Raw genomic sequence first — 23,447 nt, forward strand, 5'->3', positions numbered from 1 at the left:
TCACCAACTCAAAGGAAATCCTACTGGGTATATTCTGTCTGATAGATGGTGTGGTGGTTTGAAAATGCTTGACCTATAGGGAGTGGTACTATTAGGAGGTGTGGCCTTGTTTGAGGAAGTGTGTCACTATGAGGGTGGGCTTTGAGACCCTCCTCCTGTTTACCTTCAGAACAAGATGTAGAACTCTAAGCTCTACACCCCCTCCCCCAGCCCCTTGGCTGCCTGGATGCTACCATGCTTCCTGCCTGTATGATAATGGACTGAACCTCTGAACCTGTAAACCAGCCTCAACTAAATATTGTCCTTATAAGAGTTGCTTTGGTCATGGTATCTGTTCACAGCAGTAAAACCCTAACTAAGACAGAGGGCAATCCCAAAACAGATAGATTAGTGTGCAGGAAGAAAGTACAAAGACAATAGGAACTGGAGACATAAGTTTAAATGACCATTGACTACATTAAACAAGACAATAAGGTCTAACAGGAAGGAAAACTGTATATTTAAAGCAGCCACAATGATAACATGTAAGCTAGGAAAGGCCAAATGGAGCACCAGAGCCCCGGAGCCACGTTAGGAGCAAGGCAGTAATGAGCTTTGTTTCCCTCAGCTGTAAAACTGTGCAAATAGTGTCTACTCTAAGAGACAGAGAGAAAGAAATAATAAAAATCAAAACAGTCAAGAATAAAAGAAGCATAGACTGCGTGCAAGAAAAATAAAACACAAAATAGCATGATACCTTTTAAATGCAAATATATCACAATAAGTAAGGGAATTTAACACTCCAGTTTAAAGAATGGCCCAGCTTGCCTGAAAGTGTCTTAATGGACTATATTCAAAAGCTCGCCTTTTAAAAAAAAGTATAGATATGTTGAAAATGAAAAGGTGGAAAAATTGCAAAGCGTGGTGATACCTTTAATCCCTGCACTGGGGAGGCAGAGGCAGAGGCAGAGGCTGATAGATTGCTCTGAGTTTGAAGCCAGCCTTGTCACATAGAGAGTTCTAGGACAGCCAGGCTACACAGAGACCCTGTGTTCATAAAAGAGACATGGAGACAAAATGCATATGCTCCAATATGTGATTATCAGACAAACCAAATTCTTACACAGTCTTACTGGCAGTAAAAAGCCTCGTATAAAGACACGTGTTATAAATGTGTGTTCATCCAGTCTCATATAATAAAATATGTCAAGTGGGGGGACCCAAGACATGTCAAAGGGCTCCACCCTTTCAGAGAAGGGGAGGGGATGGAGGAAGAGAGAGACTGATGAGAGAGCAGACAGGGGCAGCAATCAGGATGCTAAGTGAATGAATACATAAATGGGGGAAACCAAAATATATCAAGTGAAAGTTTAAACAAGAGAAAGGAAAGGAAACAGAAAAATCCATAATATTAGTGGGACATTTTCTAGCTTTTTGTGACTAATACCAATCTTTGGGACACAAATTCAATAATAACAGATTTAAACAAAGCTGTCCCCTGTCACCTACCTTTCCTGAATGGGCAGCACTGAGCCTCCACGGGATGAACAGACACACTTCTTAGGCACACATGCGATGTTCCTCTACCCTGCTCATGGACCAGTGCAGGAAGTACGTAAATGAAGGCATCACACTTCAAGAGACTGGATCCACTTACACTGTGTTCTCCGAGCACAGTGGAATTAACCTAGGAAAAATATAGTGCCCCGAAATCATGATACACCTGGAAATTAAAAAAAATGTTCCTGAATAATTAATCAAACAGGCATCACAAAGGAGATTAGAAAATGCTTTGAACCGAGAGATCACGAAAGCGCGGATATCAAAAGTGCGTGGGGAACAAGGGAAGATGTGGAATTCTAAAGGCTGAACTGTGTATTTTAGGAAATAAGACAAACTTCAAGTTAATTAGCTGGGCAGATACCAGGAGAAGTTAGCAAATGAAAAGCAAGAGAGTAGACAGGCAGAGTCCATAAAAGAAGAGAAGAAGTTGGTGAGACAGAAAACAAACATTTAGCAGAGAAAAATCAATATACCAGGAGTTGACTTTTTGGAAAGACTAACAAAATAACAAACCTTGCAGTCCTGCATGAGGAAAAGGACAGGGGCCCAGCGTGGGGAATTTAAAAGGCCTGCACTGCAGAACTGTGTGCTGGCAAATTGAAAACTTTAAATGTAATGGGGAAATTTCTGGGAAAAAAATGTAAGTTGTCAAAAATCATAATGAAGAAATGAAAAATCTGAATCATCTTCTAGCCACTGAGGAGATTAAATCAATAGTGCAAATATTTCATGCAAATTACACCCCTGCCTCATAAGATTTGTCTCTCCAGGTACAACCTAAGAACAGAGTGAACAGGATCCCCAGAGCAGAGAGAGAAAGGAGAGAGGAGGAAGCAGAGAGGGAGAAGGGGAAGAGAGGGAGCAAGGCTCTCACTGGTGAGGGCAGTTGTCCCGCGCTATTGTCTCGCCAGCAAGAACACGCGGGGACACACGAATCCTTACTGTAGCTAAAACGTTTATTGAATCTTAAAGAGAAGGCGAGGGGTGCCAGCATGGCGCGGCTTATATACACCCTAGTGCGGCGCATCCACACCTGATTGGTCGCTTACCCATGATCTCATTAGGCACGCCCCAGAGTGGGCAAAGACCTGGCATGAAGGCACTCTTGCACATGTGCACACAGTTAACTTCCTGAAAGGAAGTCGGCTGGCGCGGCGGAGGCCAGCGCCATCTTGTAATGGCAAAGCTATCCCGGCCTTCCACGTGGGGCGCAGTGGAAGCCAGCGCCATCTTGTGGTGGCGAATGTTATTGTGGCCCTCTACAGGCAGTCCTTCAAGCAGGCCATATAGAATACAGAGGAGGGCGTAACCTTGACAGAGAAACCTGATTGGACAAACTGCAGACCTGCTTCCATTCTACAAATAACCAGCAACCAGAGCCATCAATACACAGGAAGATAAGTCAAGGCCAGCATGGTGGCACACACCTTAATCCCAGCAATCAGAAGGCAGAGGCAGGTGGGTATCTGTGAGTTCCAGGCCAGCCTGATCTACATAGCGAGTGTCAGGCCAGCCCAGGATACATAATAAGTTCCAGGCTAGTGAAGCTACAGAGTGAGACCCTATCTGTAGGGAATTATATAAAGAAACAAATACGGAAATACACAAGTTAATTACACTTTATTTGGGACTGTAGAGATAACTGAATGGTTTTAAAGCACTAACTGTTCTTGCAGAACACACAGGTTTCAGTCCCAGTACCCACAACTGCCTGACACTCCAGCTCCATGGTCTCTAATGCCCTCTTACGGCTTCCACAGGCTCTTGTACACTCATATTCTCCCAGATTCTCATATACACACACATACTCTCTCTCTCTCTCTCTCTCTCTCTCTCTCTCTCTCTCTCTCTCTCTCTCTTTCTCTCTCTCTCTCTTAAATAATAATTAAAAAACAAATAATCTTAAAATAATATTAAGATATCTTGCCTTACCTGAGATTGCTTAGGAACGCAGTGTTAGTTTACTATTAGAAAATTAATCAGGGGTTGGGGATTTAGCTCAGTGGTAGAGCACTTGCCTAGCAAGCGCAAGGCCCTGGGTTCGGTCCCCAGCTCCGAAAAGAAGAAAAAAAATTAATCAGTGCTCTTCCCCAGTGGTAACTGACTAGAGAAAAACTACACAATAGTTCAGAAAGAGTTCACAGCACACACATTCTGCTGGCTAGTTTTATGCCAACTTGACACCAAAGCTAAAAGAATCTGAGACGTTAAGAAAATCTCAATTAAGAAAATGTCTCCATAAGACCAGGCCATAGGCAAGCCTGTAGGGTGTTTCTTAATAGGTGATTGATGTGGGAGGGCCCAGCCCATTGTGAATGTTTACGTCCCTGGACTGGGGATCCTGGGTTCTATGAGGAAGCAGGCTGAGCCAGCCATGGGGAGCAAGCCAGTAAGCAGCCCCCCTCCATGCACTCTGTATCAACTCCTGCCTCCAGGTTCCTGCCCTGCCCGAGTTCCTGCCCTGACTTCCCTCAGTAATGGACCTGTTGCCTGGAAGCATAAGCAGAAACAAACCTTTCCCTCCCCAAGTTGCTTTGGTCATGGTGTTTCATCACAACTATAGTGATAGCTGGTGTGTGACCAAACCTCTTAAGCCAGAAGTCACAGGGAATGTCTCTTCAAGTAGCGTTGTTGGGGTGTACAGGCTCGGTCAGTCACCCTTGGTTCAAGGTTGAACCACTTTGTCCTTCTTCACATAAATCCCATGTAGGCTCCCAAGCTCGGTAGGCAATGTCCACTGCTAAGCAGCTCAGCCTCCGCCCTGCCCTTCAGCCTCCCTCTAGCAGGCTTCCCTTTTATTGGCTCCATCACCCGAGAGTCACGGTGTGCCTACACAGTCAGGGCACATCCCATCACCACCAACCCTCGGTCCAAGCTCCCTCTGTCCTAGTTTGCTCTCCATTGCCACAATAAACACCATGACCAAAAGCAACCTGAATGAAAAGGTTTATTTTCCTTAGGGATTATACATAGTCCGTCAGTGAGGGAAGCCAAGGCAGGAACCTAGAGGCAGGAACTGGAACGGAGACTGTGGGGGAACCCTGCTTCCTGGCTTGTCCTCACTCAACCTGCTTTCTTATACCATGAGAAACCACCCACCCAGGAGTGGTACCAGCCAGGAGTAGCACCGCCCACAGTGGGCCAGGCCCTCCCATATCAAATTCAATCAAGAAAATGTCCCACAGACAAGACCTCAGTCGGATCTGATGGTGCCAGCTCCACAGTTGAGGTCCCCTCTTCCCAGATGATTCTAGTTTGTGTCAAGTTGACAGAAACTAGCCAGCACCCCCTCCTGTTGTTTTCTAGTCCCAGAATTCTCTTTCTGGGAGACAGCTACACAAATACAGTGTCTACCAAAAGGCACCCCATGATGTTCATCAGACACATCCTGATGCCAGTTGTCCTGAGATCTGCTATCTGAGCTCCACCACCACAGCTCCCTCCCAATGAAGCTTCCACTCTGAATCGTAGAAGACACTGAGGGGAGGCACGGGGTTGCTGAGGTAGCACCTTTGTCCTTTCTTGAAAGCTCTTGACCCACCAGGAGGGCCCTACAAGGTCTGCTCACACTCAGGGTGGAGGTGTAAACCCTGAGCGGCTGCCTGCATTGAACTGCCAGGTGACAAAGTGTCCATCCCTATTCTCCCTAGGAAAGTACCAGGTGATCGAGGGCATCATCTCGCCTGTCAATGACAGTTATGGGAAGAAAGACCTGGTGGCTTCCCACCACCGCGTGGCCATGGCCCGGCTGGCCCTGCAGACATCTGACTGGATTCGGGTAGACCCCTGGGAGAGCGAGCAGGCACAGTGGATGGAAACGGTGAAGGTCCTGAGGTAACAGAGCGGTATTGTCCCCCCCACCCCCGACATTGTGAAAGGGTGGGACAGTGCTGAGGTGGCCCCGGCTAAGATCAGAGAAACAGGGAATGAGACCTGCAGGGTCACGTTTACAGATAGGTCCCTCCGCAAAAATAAGGGAGAACCCTCTGCCATTTGGGAGAGAGTCTGTGTCTGAAGACTGGCACCATGCCCTCTTTCACCCACTTAGTAGCTCGGTGACTTTGGACAGGTAACTTAACCTCTCTGAGACCTCTTCGTCACTTGCAAAATGAAGACAATATAATCGAGTAAAGATTTTTAAAACTTTCCTGGTGGAAAACTACCTGGGGCCTCCTGTAACTGGGGCCTTAAATTTCCCAACATTGACAAATTTGAAAACTGAACCTCAGTAATAAGCTATCTTTTTGGCCTGTTCCCTAGACATAGGCTTCAATGTGGAAGGAAGGGGGTTATTTTAAGAGCAGAAATCATTACTCTAGGTTATCTTTTGTCTTTTGAGTTCTTAATAGCATTCAGCGTAGTCCGCACAGCTGTTTGAAAGCCCTGGTCCAGCTCTGCACATTACGACAACTGTCCTGGCTGTCAGAGGGGAGTAAGGCCGGTCTGCTTCATCCGTGGTGACAGGCCGCTCTGTGAGAAGGCACTGTAGTGCTGTGACCTGTGCAACCATACAGGCCCTGCACCTTCTGTTAGGGAAGGGACCACAGTGAGCATTCAGCCACCCCAGTGCCACCTCAGAACCCGCTGCCGAACTGATAGCATCAACGTTTAGTAACCGTGTAAATACACTCTCTTCTTTGTAACCACCCATTGGCATAGCCAGATTTCTTAGTCTGAAGACACGCACCTAGAGCATCCTTATAAAATGAGCCGTTCTCACCACTCACCCCTGGAGGGGAGCAGAAGCAAGGCAGCAGATTATCCAGAAAACCATCTACCTTTAGAAAGTACTCAGGAACCAGGGCTTTCTCCCCATTCCTGTGAGAGCCACAGTGGCCAGGAATGTGCGTTGAAGCCAGATTTAGCTGAATGACTTGATGTAAGAAGTGAGTCAGTCGGCCTCCCAGAGCCTTAGCTCCTCACCCAATAGAGTAAGAACACCGGTACGTACCCAGCAGGACAGGGTGTGGTCTCACTGAGATGGTGCAGGCAAATGGGCTGGTGCACAGTAGGTGCTAATACCACCTGCCCTCCCCACATTGTAAAGCTGGCAGTGGTCTGTCCCTAAAACCAGAACACCAGAACACCATTGTGGACACATAAGTCATGGTATAGTAATTTCATGGTACTTCTGTTGTAGAATGCAGGTGCGAGCAGACATACTATGAAACACTATGAAACACGCTCTTTCTCCTTTCCTTCATGCCCTTTAGTCAAATGCTTCTGGACACTAGACACACAGCAGACTTCCTAGGTTTGCAGCCCAGGTTCCTCCCCAAAGGCTATGATCCCATCGGTTTGATTGAGGAGAGAAGGCTGGAGCCCCACAGTGACTGAAGAGTCACTGAATGAGAGAATCAGGATTCTGGTCGGCGCTGATATTCACTTAAAGAGAAATTGACACTGGTCACAAGCTTGGCTGCCAAAATCACTTAGAAGACTTCCTTTAAGGCTCTCTCCAAGCCCAGGGCCTTCTGATTTGCTGGTATGGACCCTAACCACAGGCATCTGTTTAAAGGTCCCGGATGATCTATGTTGTGCCAGTGTGGTTGAGATTTACCAACAGAGTCAACTATTTCTTTTAATGGATAGCTGATTAAGGTTTGTTTTTTTTTTCCCCCAGAGGTTGAAAATCAGGCTAAAATTGTAAGTCTAGTGGTTTTAGAGTCATCCCCAGCATCTGCTGCATTTAATGTCCTCTATATGGTAGTCACAGTGGATCCTACAACAAATATGACAGAGGTCACCATGATACCAGTTCCCTGAGGGACTCATGGGAGAGTCTTCATCCTGATGGTGTTGTTTACTTTTCTGCTGATGCCATACCGTCTAGGCCAACTTTAACGAGAGAGCCCTTGGTAACTGAGCCTGTCCCTTTTTCCTTACGGTGGGAAATAACCAAAAGAAACGATTTGACAAGAGACTGTATTGTTGCTCACACTTTGAAAGCTTTCAGCCCAGATCCAGCATAGCTCTTTCTGGCCCATTGTGAGGAAGAACCTCAAAATGGAAGGGTATGGTGGAGCCAACTTATGCATTTCATGGTGGCCAGGAAGCAAAGAGACAGAGAGGAACCCAGAATAAGGCCCAGGCCCCCACAGACTTATCCCCAATGATCTGTTTTCTCCAACTAAGTCTCGCCTCTCAGAACTTTCAGTCATCTCCTGAAAAGATGCTATAAAATTTAAATCTACCAGTAGTCATCACTGGTCAGATGAGAGCCCATCTTTCAATGACTGAGCCTTCAACATACAGACCTTAGAGATTACTCTTAATCACCAGCCATAACAGTAACTTACCTTTTTCTCATGACGTGGGGGAGATCTTAACCAAAATGCCACTTTATGTGGTCTGTCCTCCCAAATCATCTCATGAACCCACTGAAAACTCTACCTCATGGCCTCATTTGACAAATGAGAAACCTTGGGCTCACAGAGATGTTCAGTTGGTCACAGTCACACAGCAAATAAGCAAGAGGCAGAGTGCTGGCCACTGGTCTCTGAAGTCACACCAGAGCCATCATGTACACCAGTGTTGGCTAGGAATGGGAGGTAACTGACTCTCCCTTGCCATAGTTACCCTTTGCTGGAGCTTTCCTGGGCAACCTCTGGAGCCATAGAAAACCATGCTCTCAGGGTCAGTTCAGAGGCCTAGAGCTGGGCATAACTGAGTAACACTCAAGCAGGCAGCAAAAAAGCCAGCCAGGATTACTACAGGCAGGGAAAATGTGCCGAAAGTAACCACCGCTCTGAAACACACAGTGTAATAACGCTCTGTCGAGCACCGGGAAGGCAGAAGATAAATGAACTCACAGGAGAGTGCTAAGGTTACCTGTGTTTCCGAGAAAAAAAAGTGCAGGAGTCTCAGTTTGAAAACAGATTGCTTAAAAGTAAACATGTCACGTTTGCACGAATCTGACTATATCTAACCTGCTCTGTGACTTCACTTGAATTAAGTCCCTTCATCTTCATAACCACCATTGTCGAGGGGGTGGGGAAGGTATGGGGCAATGTCCCCATTTGCACACGTGGAGCATCCATACTAGCTGAGACTTGAAAGCACTCATCAGGGTGATAGGCAGCAAGCAGTACAGAGGCTGGGATTCAACCCAAGTTCTCCCTCTCCGAGCCCAGGCTCTTAGCCACCACCTCATAGCATTTTAAAACACAGGTTTACGATAGGAGTGCGTGCTGGAGCTAGCTAGAGGCCGCGTGGTGACAGGGCTTACAGTATATAGCTTGAACCTTCACCACGTCCTGGAATCAGGCATTACCACTTAGACTTTCCGAAGGAAAAGGCCTATTTAAGCTTTCATCTGTCTGTCTTTGAAAGCTCGTGCCTTTGGCACCCACTCAATGCTAAAACCTATATTATCACCTGAGAATTACTGAGACTCGTGGACAGGGCAGCCTCAGGCTTAATTCCCTACTTCCACCCAGGTCGCATAGAGCGTGGTAAAGTGAGCTGAACAGGACTCTGTGGTGTATACTTCCTGTCCTGGCCCCTAGAATGCTACCCAGCACAGGGAACATCCTCAATATTCATGGGATGGTCCAGAGAATGTAGACGTGAATCTTAAGTCCTGAGGCGCTGGGGTAGCGGGGCGGGGGGGTGTCTAGAACACAACACACTGAAACCTATGTGTTTACACGGCAGGCATCATCACGGGGAGCTGCTCAGATCCGTGGCCCAGATGGATGGCCCAGACCCCAGCAAAATACCATCAGCCTCTGCGGGTGGGTACCAACCCCCTGTTCCCATCTACAGTGGGAGATTCGGATGAAGAGTGAGGAACCAGTGGGATTTGTCCAGCCTTCTCAGCTTGGATAAGGGACTTGAGCCCTCCCTGGTCATGTAAATATGCCCAAGGTCAAAAGGTCAGATTAGACAGCCTGCCTTTCCCATGCTCAGTCCAAGCCTATTAATTGTGATGACTTGAGATTTACTGCCCAAAGGAGTTTAGCCACCCTCTGGCTTGTGCTTGTGACTTGGATTACAAGTGAGGGCCACACAGGGACAAGCTGGTGGCTGATGCTGGGTTCTTTAAAAAGCCTTAACCTTTCGATTTAAAAGGATAACATTCTGACGGGAGTCTAGCACTTGCTAGCAACCACTCAGTGAATTCCTCAAAGGAGCAAAACTTGACTTCAGAGGAACTTGAGGTCCTCCTGGGTGATCTTAACTTTGAAACCCTGATGTCTACTTGTTCCTCTCCTGCTTGGAAGATGTAAGGTCCTGTGATTTGAGTCTGAGAAGCCCTGGTGTCTGGGCTCAGAGGTGTGGCTCTCTTCTGCAGACACACAGGAATATAGGATGGGTGTGAGAGGGAAAGATGTGACGCAAGCTTCAGTTCACAAAATTCCAGCAGGCCACATGCACGGCTTTCTCCTACAGGGTCCCCAACTCTAGTTAGTGGGACTCTCATATCTAAAGGGTTCAATAAATGCACCTAAAGCAGTTTCTTCACTGCAGGGTTTTTCAGAACCTCTACCATGCCCTGGTGCACTGTGACTTAGGAGAAGAAGACAGAGACTGTCACTTTTTAACCATGGCCCTCTTACAGTGTCTAGTGGTCCTCAGAATTCTGAGAAAACTCCCAAACACACTTCAGAAAGGACTTGAGAATGTCCTCAGGTCCCAAGCTTGCCATGTAGCCCTCAAATGTCGGTCCAAGATTGCTCACAGCAGAATTAGCAAGGTTCTTGTTAGAAACATGAATGGCCAGACCACGCCCAAGACTCCTGAGTGGGAGGGGACTTTGATATTTAATGATCACTCAGAAATTGCTGTCCCATCACTATGAGACTGTATACTAGGATGAGAGTCTAAAAGGAGCTGTAGGGCCTCTGATATAATCTGTACATGTACTGCATTCTGTATTCCTCTGGCCCGTCCTCCTTACCTGTGTGGGCTCCTCTGTTCCCGGCCCCAGCTGTGGACCATAGACATGTCCACGCCTCATCATAGACAGGATGCTGTGTCCTTTCTGCACCTCCCTCTACAGAGTCCTGCGTGCTGCTGGTGGACAGTATGACAGCCAGGCTCTGAGCTCACAGGGAGGGTAGGCGCTACAGCAGATCAGCCCATGCCTTGTGCCGGACAAACGCTGTGGGTGGAGGGAAATGAAGGCATTAGTGTGAAAGGCTGCCGCATAAAGGAGCAGATAGCCACACCCATGTCTACAGGACCAGTGGGCTGTGGAGGCTGGAGGCGTCTCAAGGCAGAAGGCAGAGATACAAGAGCAGGAGAGTGTCAACATGGTACATGGTAGACCTGTGAAACATCAGAGACTCCAGGGAGAGACGAGGCATCCAGAGGTGAATTATGGATGGCATGCAGAGCCCTACTCTTGTATTACCTCTCTGCGGGTGTTCATGGAGCCCATTCTACCTCTACCTCTGCTTGGTACCCACCCATCCCCTTCTTGCTCCTCCTTGAAAGTCCTGCCTGTCTTAAGAGACATCCAGAGCACACATTCCTACTACCTGCTAAGCTTTTGAGTTCACCCTCTACCAGAACCCCCACCTCATATCTCTTTTGTTTGTCTGGGGGTTCCCATTTCTAGTCGACCCTGTGATTGAGTTCTTTCCGAGACCCTCCTGCCTCAGCCTCCAAAATGATAGAAATAAAGGCATGTGCCGCCACCCTGGCTTTTCTTGTTTGTGTTATGAAACAGGATCCCATTAAGGAGCCCTGGCTGGCCTCGAACTCACAGAGATCTGCCTGCCTTTACCTTCCCAGTGCTGAGATTAAAGGCGTGGGCTGCCACACCCCCTTACCCATCTCCTCTCAGATCCCCTCCCCCATTCCATATCCATCCAACTTTGTGTCCTCATTTTAAACCCACTAAGTGGGGCCAGAGAGAGGGCTCAGCAGTTAAGAGCATAAGTCTTACGGAAGACTAAGGTTTGGTTCCCAGCACCCACATGGCTGCTCACAACCATCTGTGTCTCCAGTCTCAGGGGAATCAGTGCCCTCTTCTGACCTCAGCTGGTCCTTACAGGCACATGGTGCGCGCGCGCGCACACACACACACACACACATACACACACACACTTAGGCTCACACACAGATATACATAAAATAAATGTTTTAAAACACATGAAGCCCATTAGTGCAGCCAGTCCCTGGAGCGTGTTAGACTCACCAGGGCCACACCCTTATAAACAACTAACTTTCCCTCTCCTGGTCACCAGCAATAGCTTCTCAGTTTGCAGTATCTGGAAAACGCTCTTGGTTGGTAGTTATCCTTCGTCTCTGGCTCTTACTCTTTCCCGTCTTCAGAGTCTTGAGAGGAGGGGTGTGTGGTAATAGATACCCCATTGAAGGCTGAGCATTCCACAGTCTCTAACTGTCTACACCTTGACCAGCTGTGGGTCTCTGTGTTAATCACCATATTCCAAAAAAAGAAGCCCATCTGATGAGAGCCGAGAGAGTATAGAATATACTAGACATGAATATAATATGACTTCATTGAGATTCGATATAATGCTGTGTCCCATTAGCAGGGCAATGCTAATAGGTTCTTCCCTAGGGTCGACAACCTGTCGACCACAGATTCTTGGCCCCAGTAACTGTCTAACCACTGCACGCACGCACACACACACACACACACACACACACACACACACACACACACTTGCTTTTTCTTTTCTTTTCTTTTTTTTTTTTTTTTTTTTTTTTTTTTTTTGCTTTTAATTTTGAGACAAGGTCTCACTGAGTTGCCCAAGGTGAACTTAAAATCTTGTATCCAAGGCAGGCCTTGAACTTGCAATCCTCCTGCCTCAGCCTCTTGACTCGCTCAGGTTGCAGGCCTGTACCAGAAGGCCCAGGTATCACAGCCGTTTTTCAATGGCAGAAGAATAAAAGCAAGTAGGAGTTTAAATGTAAAGAAACACTGAGTCCATTCCACTGTCGGCATCAGAAGAATCCACATCAGAAGTTTGAAGAGAGGGAGAAGCACCAAGGGAGTGGGGAAACCACCGTACGATAGCATATGTCTAACTCCAGATGAAAGTGAGTGTAGTTCCGTATTGTTTGTATGTCTGAATCAATATGGAAACCTAAGAAAATACACAGAAATGTTGATGGCTGTAGAACCCAGAACCAGCCTCATGGGTTGCTGTTGCTGTCTGTTCTCAGTTTTAAACACTTACAGATTCCATATGTTCCATCGTGAACACGTTTCATGCTCATCAGGGGGAAAAAAGGGAAAAAACAAAAACAAAATATGAACATTTTCATATAGGAAGGCAGGTTTTCCTCAGCATAAGCTTGGCTTCTGATGGGATGCCACATATGTTGCCAGTGACATATTTATTTCTAAGGGCCACTCTGGGAGCTGTGTATTTTATTGCGTGTTTGTCACACTCTGGAATGGCAGATTACATGCTGAGCTCAGCACTGCTGTCAGCCAGATCTGGACCCAACTGTCGCTCAGTAATTGGCAAGCCTCCCTGGCCTCATCTGTCCTCATGTGGATTTCTGTCATCCTGGAATGGGTGACACCCCGGGGCCTTTAACAACAGCCAAGCTCGCTGTCTGTAGTCCGTAAGGGCCGCCCTGTCCTTTTGCTGTTAGGACTGAGCCTGCCTCAGAACCCTCTCTCTGTAAAAGCAGCAGGCACCCAATCTTGTGCCTGTTTCACCAGGGCTGGTTGGTTTGGGCACTGACTGCTGGGTGTCATTCCTAGAATCGTCTCTAGTGTCCTCCAGTGTTCACAGTGTGATGTCATGCAGGATGTCACCATCCATGGCTGTATTTGTACATAGCTTTGACAAGCTTTCTCCCTACCTGTCACTTCCCATAACTTCCATGGAGTCTTTACTGTCCCCATCTTACAACTGAAGAAAGAGGCCTACAGGCAAAGTCAGTTTCCCAGGGTCCCAAGACCTCTAACATTCATACCCAAGACTCACTAGCCTCAAGATTGGTGACGCTCTTTAATGCTGTCGATTTAGGGCCACCAAGCATTCAGACTCCTACGTTTCAGGGCATTTTCCTTACAGCTTGTGTAAATTTTGGCCCATCTGCTTTTCAAAGCCCATAGCTGTTCAACGTCACAGTAGACTGAGCACCAAACATTTATATCACTATATGGCTGTTAGGCAAGTCATACTGACAACTTTTTCTTTTTTCATTATGATTTATTGGGGGGAGGGGTGCCTACATGTGTGTTTGTACCCCATGCACATGCAGTGCCCACAGAGGCCAGAAGAGAGCTTTGTGTCCCCTAGACCTGTAGCTACAGACAGTTGTGAGCTACATGTGGGTGCCGGGAATAAAGCCCTGGCTCTGTGGAAGAGCAGCCAGTGTTCCTAACTGCCTAGCCATCTCTTCATCCCTTGGCCTTTATTCTTGAATTACATACTTCGAACTTGGATGGTTACTGGGTCTAAAACTTCTATTGCATTTATGTGAATGAACTTGAGATGGTTCTGTGCAGTCTGAACATGAGGTATATGTGGCCATGAATGTTGATCGTGACATTGTCTTGTAGGATAACAGGCACCTCTAACCTCATAGACATGCCTTTGATTGAGGGGCAGAGCTCAATCCTTTCTAGTCCTTTCTAGTCATAGCTCAAAGTGAATACTATAATTTTTACTCTCAATATGAATGATTTTACTCTCAAAATTAATGTCTGGTGTGGAAGCCAAAATGTTGACAGTTTCCTCGTGAAACTGAGTAGGAACATCTGGGGAGATGAGCACAGGCTGATGAGGCCCATGTGAGACCCTGCCTGGTCAGATCCTAGCACCCATATAAACAGGCGGGTGCCGCTGTAGAGGCCTGTAAACCCCGCCTGAGGGGATTGAAACAGAAATGTCGGCCAGGGCTTTCTGGCAGTCAGCTAACTCCACAGTGGGAAGCTCCAGGTCCAAGGAGGAACCCTGCCTCAGTGGAGCAAAGCAAAGAGTGCAATAGAGGAAGGAATTCAACATTCCCCTCTGGCCTACACGTGCCCGCACACGCGTGCGCGCACGCACACACACACACACACACACACACACACACACACACACACGCACGACACGCGCACGCACACAAAGTAAAGTCAAGGAGAAACAGGAGAAGACAGAAGTGTGTCTTGTCTGTTCTCTGACCTGTAGAAACAGAACGGATGTGCCCCAGGTCCCAGGAGATGTTGAAATCAAATAAGTAGGATTGAACCAGTTGTTTGAAAGGCCAAAACCTGGTCTCTTGCTATCTTGAAGTGATTCAATAAGTATGAATTAGAGCAAATCCTCACAGCTGTTGGAAAACACAAATCCATACCAAATTAGTAAAGCGTGAGTTACTGAATAATTTGTAACACAGTTTTATTGCTTTCAAAATCAGGAGATAATTCATACCTATTGGATGGATATTTCTGGATATTTGGGTAGATGAGTAGATAAGTAAATGGATTAGTGAATGAATGAAAAGAAGTTAAGACGTTAACACTCTGAGCCAACAATGACTCCATCTGTCTTAATTGATAAACTCATTCAGTGCTAAAATAAATCCACAAAGTGAGCACTATTAGTTGATTTCACAGCAGCCATTGAATAGCAGAACCAGAACCAAGCCTTAGGCATCTGGATCTGTCTGTGTGGCCACTGAGAGCCTTGTGAGTCAGACTGTTCCAGTGTCATTGACTAGAGCAGTGTTCTGAGGCTACAGCACTGGGAGAGTATGTTTTCGTGATGATGGTAGCTGCTGTCCCTCCTGGCCTGTCGTTTCTTGTAGGTGAGGAAGCTGAGGCCCAGAGCAGGGAGGCCTCTTCAGCCCCTTCCCAGCTCAGCTGTATTTGCCCCACAGAGGCTGAACTCAGACCTCCTCATAATACCACCCGTCTCGCCTCTTCCTTCTCAGGCCAGCTCTGCGTCTCTGTAAACCCATTCTCTGCCCATGACAGAACCTCTCCCAGTATCCCACTGCACATGAGCGTAAACTAACCCTTTACACCATGTTTTCCCCAGTGCGCAGCAGCCCGAAATCTCTTCCTTGCCAAGTCTTCAGGGTGACAAAGATGAGAGACGAGCCTTTACCATCATCTTCTGGAATCAGTTTCCAGAAGTACCAGGGACCCGCGGTGTGCTTCTAGCATGGGTTTGGCTTTCCTCTTCAGACTAGCCAACTCCATGTAGATGGTGTGTCAGTCAGCATGTCTGCAAATCCCTTCTCCAGCTCACCAGGGCTTCCTGTTCCTGGTGCATTTGCAGATTATCACCAGCAGGCGGCAGCAGAAGCTAACTGCTACAGATGCCCCCGGAGGCTGCCAGTTTGATCCAATCTTCCCCACTGAGGACTTGAGGTCTAGCCTTTCTGTGCCTTGGTTTCTCCCTGGCAGACCCTGCCTAATTTATTCGTCTTGAGAGTCATGTTTTTACACACATCGTGTTGAATCATAGTGTCATACTAAGAACCTCAAAAGACGTATCACTGTTACTGTTCTGTAGAACAGAGAACCTGTTCATTGTCATGGGGTTTTAAAGGATGGGTCCTCGGGATAATAATATAATAACAAAGGCTGAAGTGAATGTTGGGGTCGTGACTTATACAACGCCTATAGCCTCTTCATCATGAGACTTTAGAACTCTCACTGCTTATCAGATAATCAAGCTCTGGGGACAGCATGGTCACCTCTGGGACTTGGTCTGCCCTGGTTCAAAGTAGCCACAGAACAGACAGACTTCTGTCTGAGCACTGAGCACTGAAAAGTAAAACCTTTTTTGCTTGTCTTGACACTTTGCTGATATTAACCCAGAGCCATGAGGCTACAATGGTTACTTGTAACTGTGGACCCCAGTATCCCTTCAGATTCCTGTCGGTGATGGTGCCCACCCTTGTTTTGCAGCACTGCCTGAGCTGAAACTCCTCTGTGGAGCTGACGTCCTCAAGACCTTCCACACCCCCAACCTCTGGAAAGACTCGCACATCCAGGAGATAGTGGAGAAGTTCGGTTTGGTGTGTGTGAACCGGAGCGGTCATGACCCGAAGAGGTACATCTTGGATTCACCCATCCTCCAACAGTTCCAGCACAACATTCACCTGGCCAGGGAACCCGTTCTGAACGAGATCAGTGCCACATATGTCAGGAAAGCCTTGAGCCAAGGGCAGAGCGTGAAGTACCTCCTCCCCGAGGCTGTCATCACCTACATCAGGGACCAGGGCCTCTACATCAATGACAGTTCCGGGAAAGGAAAAGGAAAGACTGGCTAGAGGGCCTTCTGGGGCGTCAGGGGTGATTTTGCTCTGGTTCTGTGTTTGTTTCTACAGTGGTTCTACCATGGGTGACTTCCTGCTCCGGGAAGAGATTGGGCCTCTGGCAGGGACAGTCATGTAACATCAGAGCAAACTAAGTTGCTTAACATCAGAGCACGACAGGTCATAGGAGTAGGCAAAACCTCTCAGGGTCACTAATGAGAAGACCTGCTTACTGTGTAAATGGCACGTATAGAAGTCACACTGATGCTGTTCTGAGCATGGCCGGCCCCTGAGGGGTCCACCACAGTCACCCTTGTTCGTTTTTTTTTTTTTAAAGTCAGGCCTGGCGAAGCATTACTGGTCTAGATAGGCCATATTTGATATGGTGCTAATTACTGAACAGAGGGCCTTTTCAACATCCTTGTTTCAAACAGAATAAAAGCAAGCGAGGATTCAGATATCTGGAAACAGCATTATCACTGATTTCCAGTGTATTCTCCCTTGCAAACCATGCCCTGCCTGCCTACCTGTTTTAAAAGTTTTGACCACGTTCTTTCTATGTTGTGGTCAAGTGATATGTGTTTAAGATCTATTTTATTATATGTGTGTGTGCATGTATGTGTACATGCATATGGGAGGGACATCGGAGTGCCTGAAGCCAGAGTTACTGGCAGTTGTGAGCCCCCTGATGTGGGTGCTGGGACCCAAACTCCAGTCTTACAGAAGAGCAGCAAATGCTCTTAACCACTGAGCCGCCTCTCCAGCCCCCTCGAGCAATATTTTTTGATACAGCATGTATTTTTACACCCATATAGTCTAAACACCAGGGTTCCTGATATCCTGATTTCTAAAAAGGAACTGAAGTAAAACAGATGCCTGTCTGCTTTAGAAGATCTTTTGAATGTTTTATGACTGTCTGCTTGTTTGAATATTGGCAAAAAGATAAATAATAAATTGACATCAAAAAATACTAATGAGAAGTTTCTCTTTTTTTCTTCCCTTGTTATATTATTAATGCCTGGGGTTTCAGCTGTTGATCTTCTTCTTAAATACTCTGTGAAGTTTGCACCCGTTCCAATCGAAGTGGCCTGAATTGAAGAGTTTGTGTCCTGAGTACCAGAAGTAGAGGAATGTCCCAGTCATACTAACACAGCCTAGAGTCACCCAGGAGGGAGGACATCTCACTTGAAGGATTACTAACATAGCAGTGTCTGCGCACTGTGGACAACACCAGGGGCTGGTGGTCCTGCGCTATCTAAAAGCCCTAGCCGAGCATGAGCTTCAGCAAGCCACATGCCTCCATGGTTTCTGCTCCGAGTTGCTGCCCTGCCTTCCCTCAGTGTCAGCCTGTGTGACCAGGAGGTATAAGGTGATGTAAGCCCTCTCCTCTCTGGCTTGCTTTTGGTCAAACTGTCTTATCACAGCAACAGAGAGGCAGCTAGAACTAGGAAGGAATAGCAGAACCCAAGTAGTCTTCCAACCTAAAGCAGCAGGCCATGATCTTGTTTCTGTGCACCCTGAAAGAGGAGAAGGAAGTGTTCCAGGATTTGCTACTCCAGTCCTAGATTCATCTCTCCTCTGTTCTGTTAAAGAAGTAGCACAGAGTCTGGGTCTCCATTCTTTGTCCTGGCCAATCTTGGCCACGTGTTTAGTGACACAGAAAAGCCATAGGTGGGCAAGAGGGATCTGATATCCTTCCTCCCCAGGATTCGTGTGAGCAGTGAAACAGGTAAGTAGGGAATACAGAGCACGGTGACCCTCCTATGAGGTAGGTCCTTTGGACTTCTTCCCTTCTTGCCTGGGTTCTCCCCTCCAAGAGTTCCCCGAGAGCTGTGTTCACACAGGGCAATGAGGATCTAATAGCCTTGTCTAAAACCTGCCATAGCACATAGTAGGACTTCAACTCCTTTCACCACTATGGGCTATAGTTTCTTTAACTCCGAAGTGGATGATTTGATTAGCCCTGTTCTGAATTCTTCCAACTATAATTTTCTTTCTTACTTACTTGAAAAAGAAAGATTATATGTATGTATATATAATGTGTATTATATTATACATAGTTAGCTCAGGTTTTGAGCTCCTGTTTTGACTTGTTTTGGTTTGTTGTTTGGCAAGGTTTCATTCTTAACACAGACGAGCCTGGAATTTGTTAGGTAAGCCATACTGGCCTAGCCTCAGTTTTTTAGCAATCCTCCTGCCTCAGTGCTGGGTTTCAGAGCACACACCACCACTCCCAGCTCAGCCCTGAGTTTGAAAGACTGAGTGCTTCCATTTCAGCCTCTCTGGCCTTCTTTTGAGCCCTGTACCCATCTAGCCAAATGGGAAGCTTCCAACGGTTAGGGGAATTTTTTCCTTTGTAGGTGGAAAAGCGCTATTGCTTTCCGAGGAGCTGGCTCCGAGAAGACTCTCAGGGCCCTACAAATGGACCAACAGAGTTGGCTTTCTAAGAGCCTCATTGGCCTCAGCATCGCTCACTGCAACATCCGATGACAACTTGTTTCAGTAAGCTGAAGCTACCATTGAAACTTCATGGCCCTCCAATGAGCAGCACCTCTCTTCTTCTCTGAGCCACATCACCCCACTGTTCTATGTGGCTCGAGAAGGGAGAGAACAAAATCCTGCGTGCAGACAGTGGTATCCAAAAGGTGAGCTAGACAAGGGGTCTGCAGGTGGGAGAAAGGGGTCCTCAGTCTCAGCAACAGACACTCAGGGCTGCCCAACTCTTTGCCTGGGTAAGTCTTCCCTGGCCCATGCAGTGTGAGACTCCTTTCTCTGCACTCAGGATTCTCCTACTTAGCACCCCCAGCTGTAGCAACACAACCACCCAGTACACTGTCAGACATTCAGGTCACCGGGTCTAGCCGCCGGCCGCTGAGACCCACTGGTCTGAGACTGTGATGGAGATGGGGAGAGAGGGTTTTTTTTCTCTTTCTTTCTCAGTTGAGGACATCAAGAAACTGCAGTGTCTGAATGAGCTTCTTTCACAGCAGACCAGTGAAAGGCCTCTACTCTTGGTACTCTGTCTAAGCGCCACTCCCACAGCTACCTGGGACAGCCAGGTATGCTCTGCCCCACAGTTGCCTAGCAACAGCCAACTGTGCTGACTATAAAGGGGGCTGCTTGCCCCTTCCTCTCTCTTGCTCTTTCTTCTTCTCTGTTCTGACCCCCTTTCTCCTTCCTACCACGTGCCCATGGCCGGCCTCCTTTCCTCTCCTCCACTCTTCTTCTCTCATTAAAGCTCTCCACATGGAACCATGCTGGCTTGGTGTTTTCTGTCCTGGCACAGGCCAAGATTTAAACCCTAACGTGAAGTGCCACTGCATAGGAATTAGAACACCACACCCCGACTCCCCGGCATCCCGGCCTTCATCCTTCCCTGTCCCCATATGCAGTGTCGTTCTGGGCTTGGTTTTACAGCCTAGCCTCTGTACTGGCATCTAGGGCTGGCTAGGTGGAGGCTTACCACATAGGAATTGATAACTTCCTTATCAATCATTATGGAACTTTAGGATTCCTTTATTCCAATCACATTGATTGAGGTCCTCACGTGTGCCGGGCGTGGAATGGTGAGCAGACGGTCTCCATTCTTAAAAAGTGTGTAGTACAGTGGAGAACAAACAAGAACGCAGTGATCTCAAGTTGAGGATATGATTGTCAGCGATGAGGAGGGCTCTAAGGGAGACACTGAGGTGCCGATGGCCTGAGGCAGTGAGTTCTCTGTAAAGCTAATGAAGGCTCCCCACTTCCCCAAATCCTAACTATGTAGGTATCTAGGTTCCTGATTCTTGATTATCTTTTTTTTTCTTTGGAAAGGGGTCCCTTTGAACTTGTACAAAATATATAGAGACTCTCATAAATGGGTTCTCCTGGTGGTGTAGACAACAGAAAAATGCTAATGGGTGTGTTCCAGAGACATTGGGATGGGTGAGGCCAATGGAAAAGAATGGCTTATGCTAAGGCTCTGAGCCAGAAGGGGAAGATGGGTACTATGGAGAGCCAAAATCATCATCACCTCCTTAACAAGGTGCGGGTTACTGCATCTGAGACCTGATGCCTGCAGGCCACAGCCTCCCTGCCCAGCATTTCCATGGGTTTGATAGGCTTTGAGGACATGGCTTCACCTCCCTGATCCATGTCTACATCACGTGGTTCCCACCAAGTAAAACATCAACTGCTTCTGTAATAAAACACAATAGAGCCTGACAGACAGACAGACAGACAGACAGACAGACAGACAGACAGACATAGAGATATAGATATGCATGTATATATGTATATAGATGTAGGTATACATACATACATACACATGCTCAAATATATCTTATTTCTGTTGCCTGCTATGTCTCACTGACTCATGCCACCTTCTCACCTCAGTAGCAGAAGAGAAAATGCATCACTGTTCTGCTCATGCATTGCCTGGCACCGCCCTGCCTACTGATTTCACCCTCCTCTCTGCTCCCTCAGGTGTCCTCCGCATCTTGATGGCCTGGGTATTTTGTTTATTTTACCAGAACAGAAAAACAGTGGTTCGGGCTCCCAAGTAAATAGAATTACCAGCCTTAAATAAAGGTTCTCCTACAACACTATTCCCTACCCAGATGAGAACGGTGCTGTATCCTTGCCTGGGGAAAGACGTTTTCATTTCTAATACTGTCTGTATCAGTTGGGACAGAATGACGCGAAATCTCATTTCAAGCCAATAGAGCTGGGGCTTTGCAAATCACGTTTGGTAATTGGGTTAATGCATGAATATGTATTTCCTTAGCCTTGTCCTCACTTTCTATGCTGACAATGCCGCTGCCCCTCCTGTTTGTACAGGTCTTCATACACCGTAGAATTCCGTTTCAGTCATAGAGTTATTTTCTTAGCCCCAAACCTGACATGATAGATGCAAATCCGAGTGACTGATAAATATATCTCGGTGGTGATCCACAGAGGCACATGCCTCTGAATAGTTTAGTATTGTTTAAATAACTTCAGCACACACCGCTCCTGACAGCACAGGCTGCGGGGGAGGGGGAGGGGACCATGAGAACTCTAGAGTTCACTGGGATTCATGTTTCTGAATTAGCAAACACTGATGAGTGAGAGTTGGAATGTGAACAACGGTGTGCTCCAGGACAGGTCTGGGAAGCCCCTCCTCACCTCCTGTTGGAAATGCTGTGTGCCTGCTTGTCCTGTTGATATGACCCTCTGTACATGCTTCATGCCCCCTCCTATTCTAGCTTCTTTTCTGTTGCCATGATAGATACCGTGACCTAAAGCAAGTTGTGGGAGCAATGGGTTCATTTCACCCTACTATACTTCCAAGTCCATCGAGATGGTGGCAGAGAGGAACTCAAGGCAAGAACTCAGAGGTAAGACTGCTTGCTATCCTGTATAGCCCATTCTGACCAGTGAATGAACTCACAGAGAACATAAGAAGAAGTGTGGCATAGGATGCTGGTGAGCTATCTGGCTGTCTGGCTTGCTGTCAGGCACCTGCTCAGCTATCGCTCTTATACTCCCTGGGGAAGAGGACCACCCACAATGCATTGGGTTCTTCTACATCGATTAAGAAATCAAGATAACCCCTCACAGACACGCCCACAGACAATACTCATCTACACAATTCATCTACTGAGCCTTCTCTCAGATGACTCTAGGCTGTGTCAAGATGACAAGGCCAACCAAGACACCTAAAGCAACCTCAGCTCTTAACTTGACCAATGGCAGTGACCTAATAGAGTTTCCCATCCTGGATCCTGCCATCTGTTCTTCACCTAGAAAGTACGAGTGCACATGCGTATTCGAATGTATTCCTACTCCCTACTGGCATTCCTTGTGGAAGAAGCCATTAAGAAAACAGATAAGGAAACGGCAGCGCAGATCTTCCTGGTTGCTGCCGCCGCAGAGAGCTCATGGGCAGCACCCCGAGAGCAAACATGAGCCTTGGGACCACAGGTAAGACCAACGTTTCTGCTGCAAGTGACCTGCCTGGTGAACTCAAGACACAGGCCCACAGGAACAGCTGAAGACCTTTAGAGAGGAAAAACTACACGCCCGAAAGCAGAACACTCTGTCCCCATAACAGGCTGAAAGAAAACAGGAAAACAGGTCTACAGCACTCCTGACACACAGGCTTATAGGATAGTCTAGCCACTGTCAGAAATAGCAGAACAAAGCAACACTAGAGATAATCTGATGGCGAGAGGCAAGCGCAGGAACCCAAGCAACAGAAACCAAGACTACATGGCACCATCGGAGCCCAATTCTCCCATCAAAACAAACATGGAATATCCAAACACACCAGAAAAGCAAGATCTAGTTTCAAAATCATATTTGATCATGATGCTGGAGGACTTCAAGAAAGACGTGAAGAACTCCCTTAGAGAACAAGTAGAAGCCTACAGAGAGGAATCGCAAAAATCCCTGAAAGAATTCCAGGAAATCGTAAATAAACAAGTAGAAGCCCATAGAGAGGAGTCACAAAAATCCCTGAAAGAATTCCAGGAAAACACAATCAAACAGCTGAAGGAATCAAAAATGGAAATAGAAGCAATCAAGAAAGAACACATGGAAACAACCCTGGATATAGAAAACCAAAAGAAGAGACAAGGAGCTGTAGATACGAGCTTCACCAACAGAATACAAGAGATGGAAGAGAGAATCTCAGGAGCAGAAGAATCCATAGAAATCATTGACTCAACTGTCAAAGATAATGTAAAGCGGAA

The 23,447-nt window shown here is 47.1% G+C and overlaps 1 protein-coding gene across 10 annotated transcripts in view; it reads left to right on the forward strand.

The window, feature by feature from the left end:
• The window catches only part of Nmnat3 (nicotinamide nucleotide adenylyltransferase 3), a 117,405-nt gene extending 94,456 nt beyond the window's left edge, over nucleotides 1-22,949 (forward strand). For 3 of the 10 annotated variants that reach the window (XM_063265801.1, XM_063265802.1, XM_063265803.1), the window contains 3 exons: nucleotides 5,193-5,376; nucleotides 9,199-9,278; nucleotides 16,385-22,949. In XM_063265801.1, the coding sequence (XP_063121871.1) occupies nucleotides 5,193-5,376; nucleotides 9,199-9,278; nucleotides 16,385-16,749 (629 nt within the window). In that variant the 3' untranslated portion in view covers nucleotides 16,750-22,949. The remainder of the gene's footprint in view (nucleotides 1-5,192; nucleotides 5,377-9,198; nucleotides 9,279-16,384) is intronic. The other 7 variants (NM_001395701.1, NM_001395702.1, XM_039081775.2 and 4 more) reach the window with 4 other exon arrangements.
• Nucleotides 22,950-23,447: the final 498 nt, after the last annotated feature.

Source organism: Rattus norvegicus, chromosome 8 (genome assembly GCF_036323735.1).
Source record: "Rattus norvegicus strain BN/NHsdMcwi chromosome 8, GRCr8, whole genome shotgun sequence".
Taxonomy (NCBI): Eukaryota; Metazoa; Chordata; class Mammalia; order Rodentia; family Muridae; genus Rattus; species Rattus norvegicus.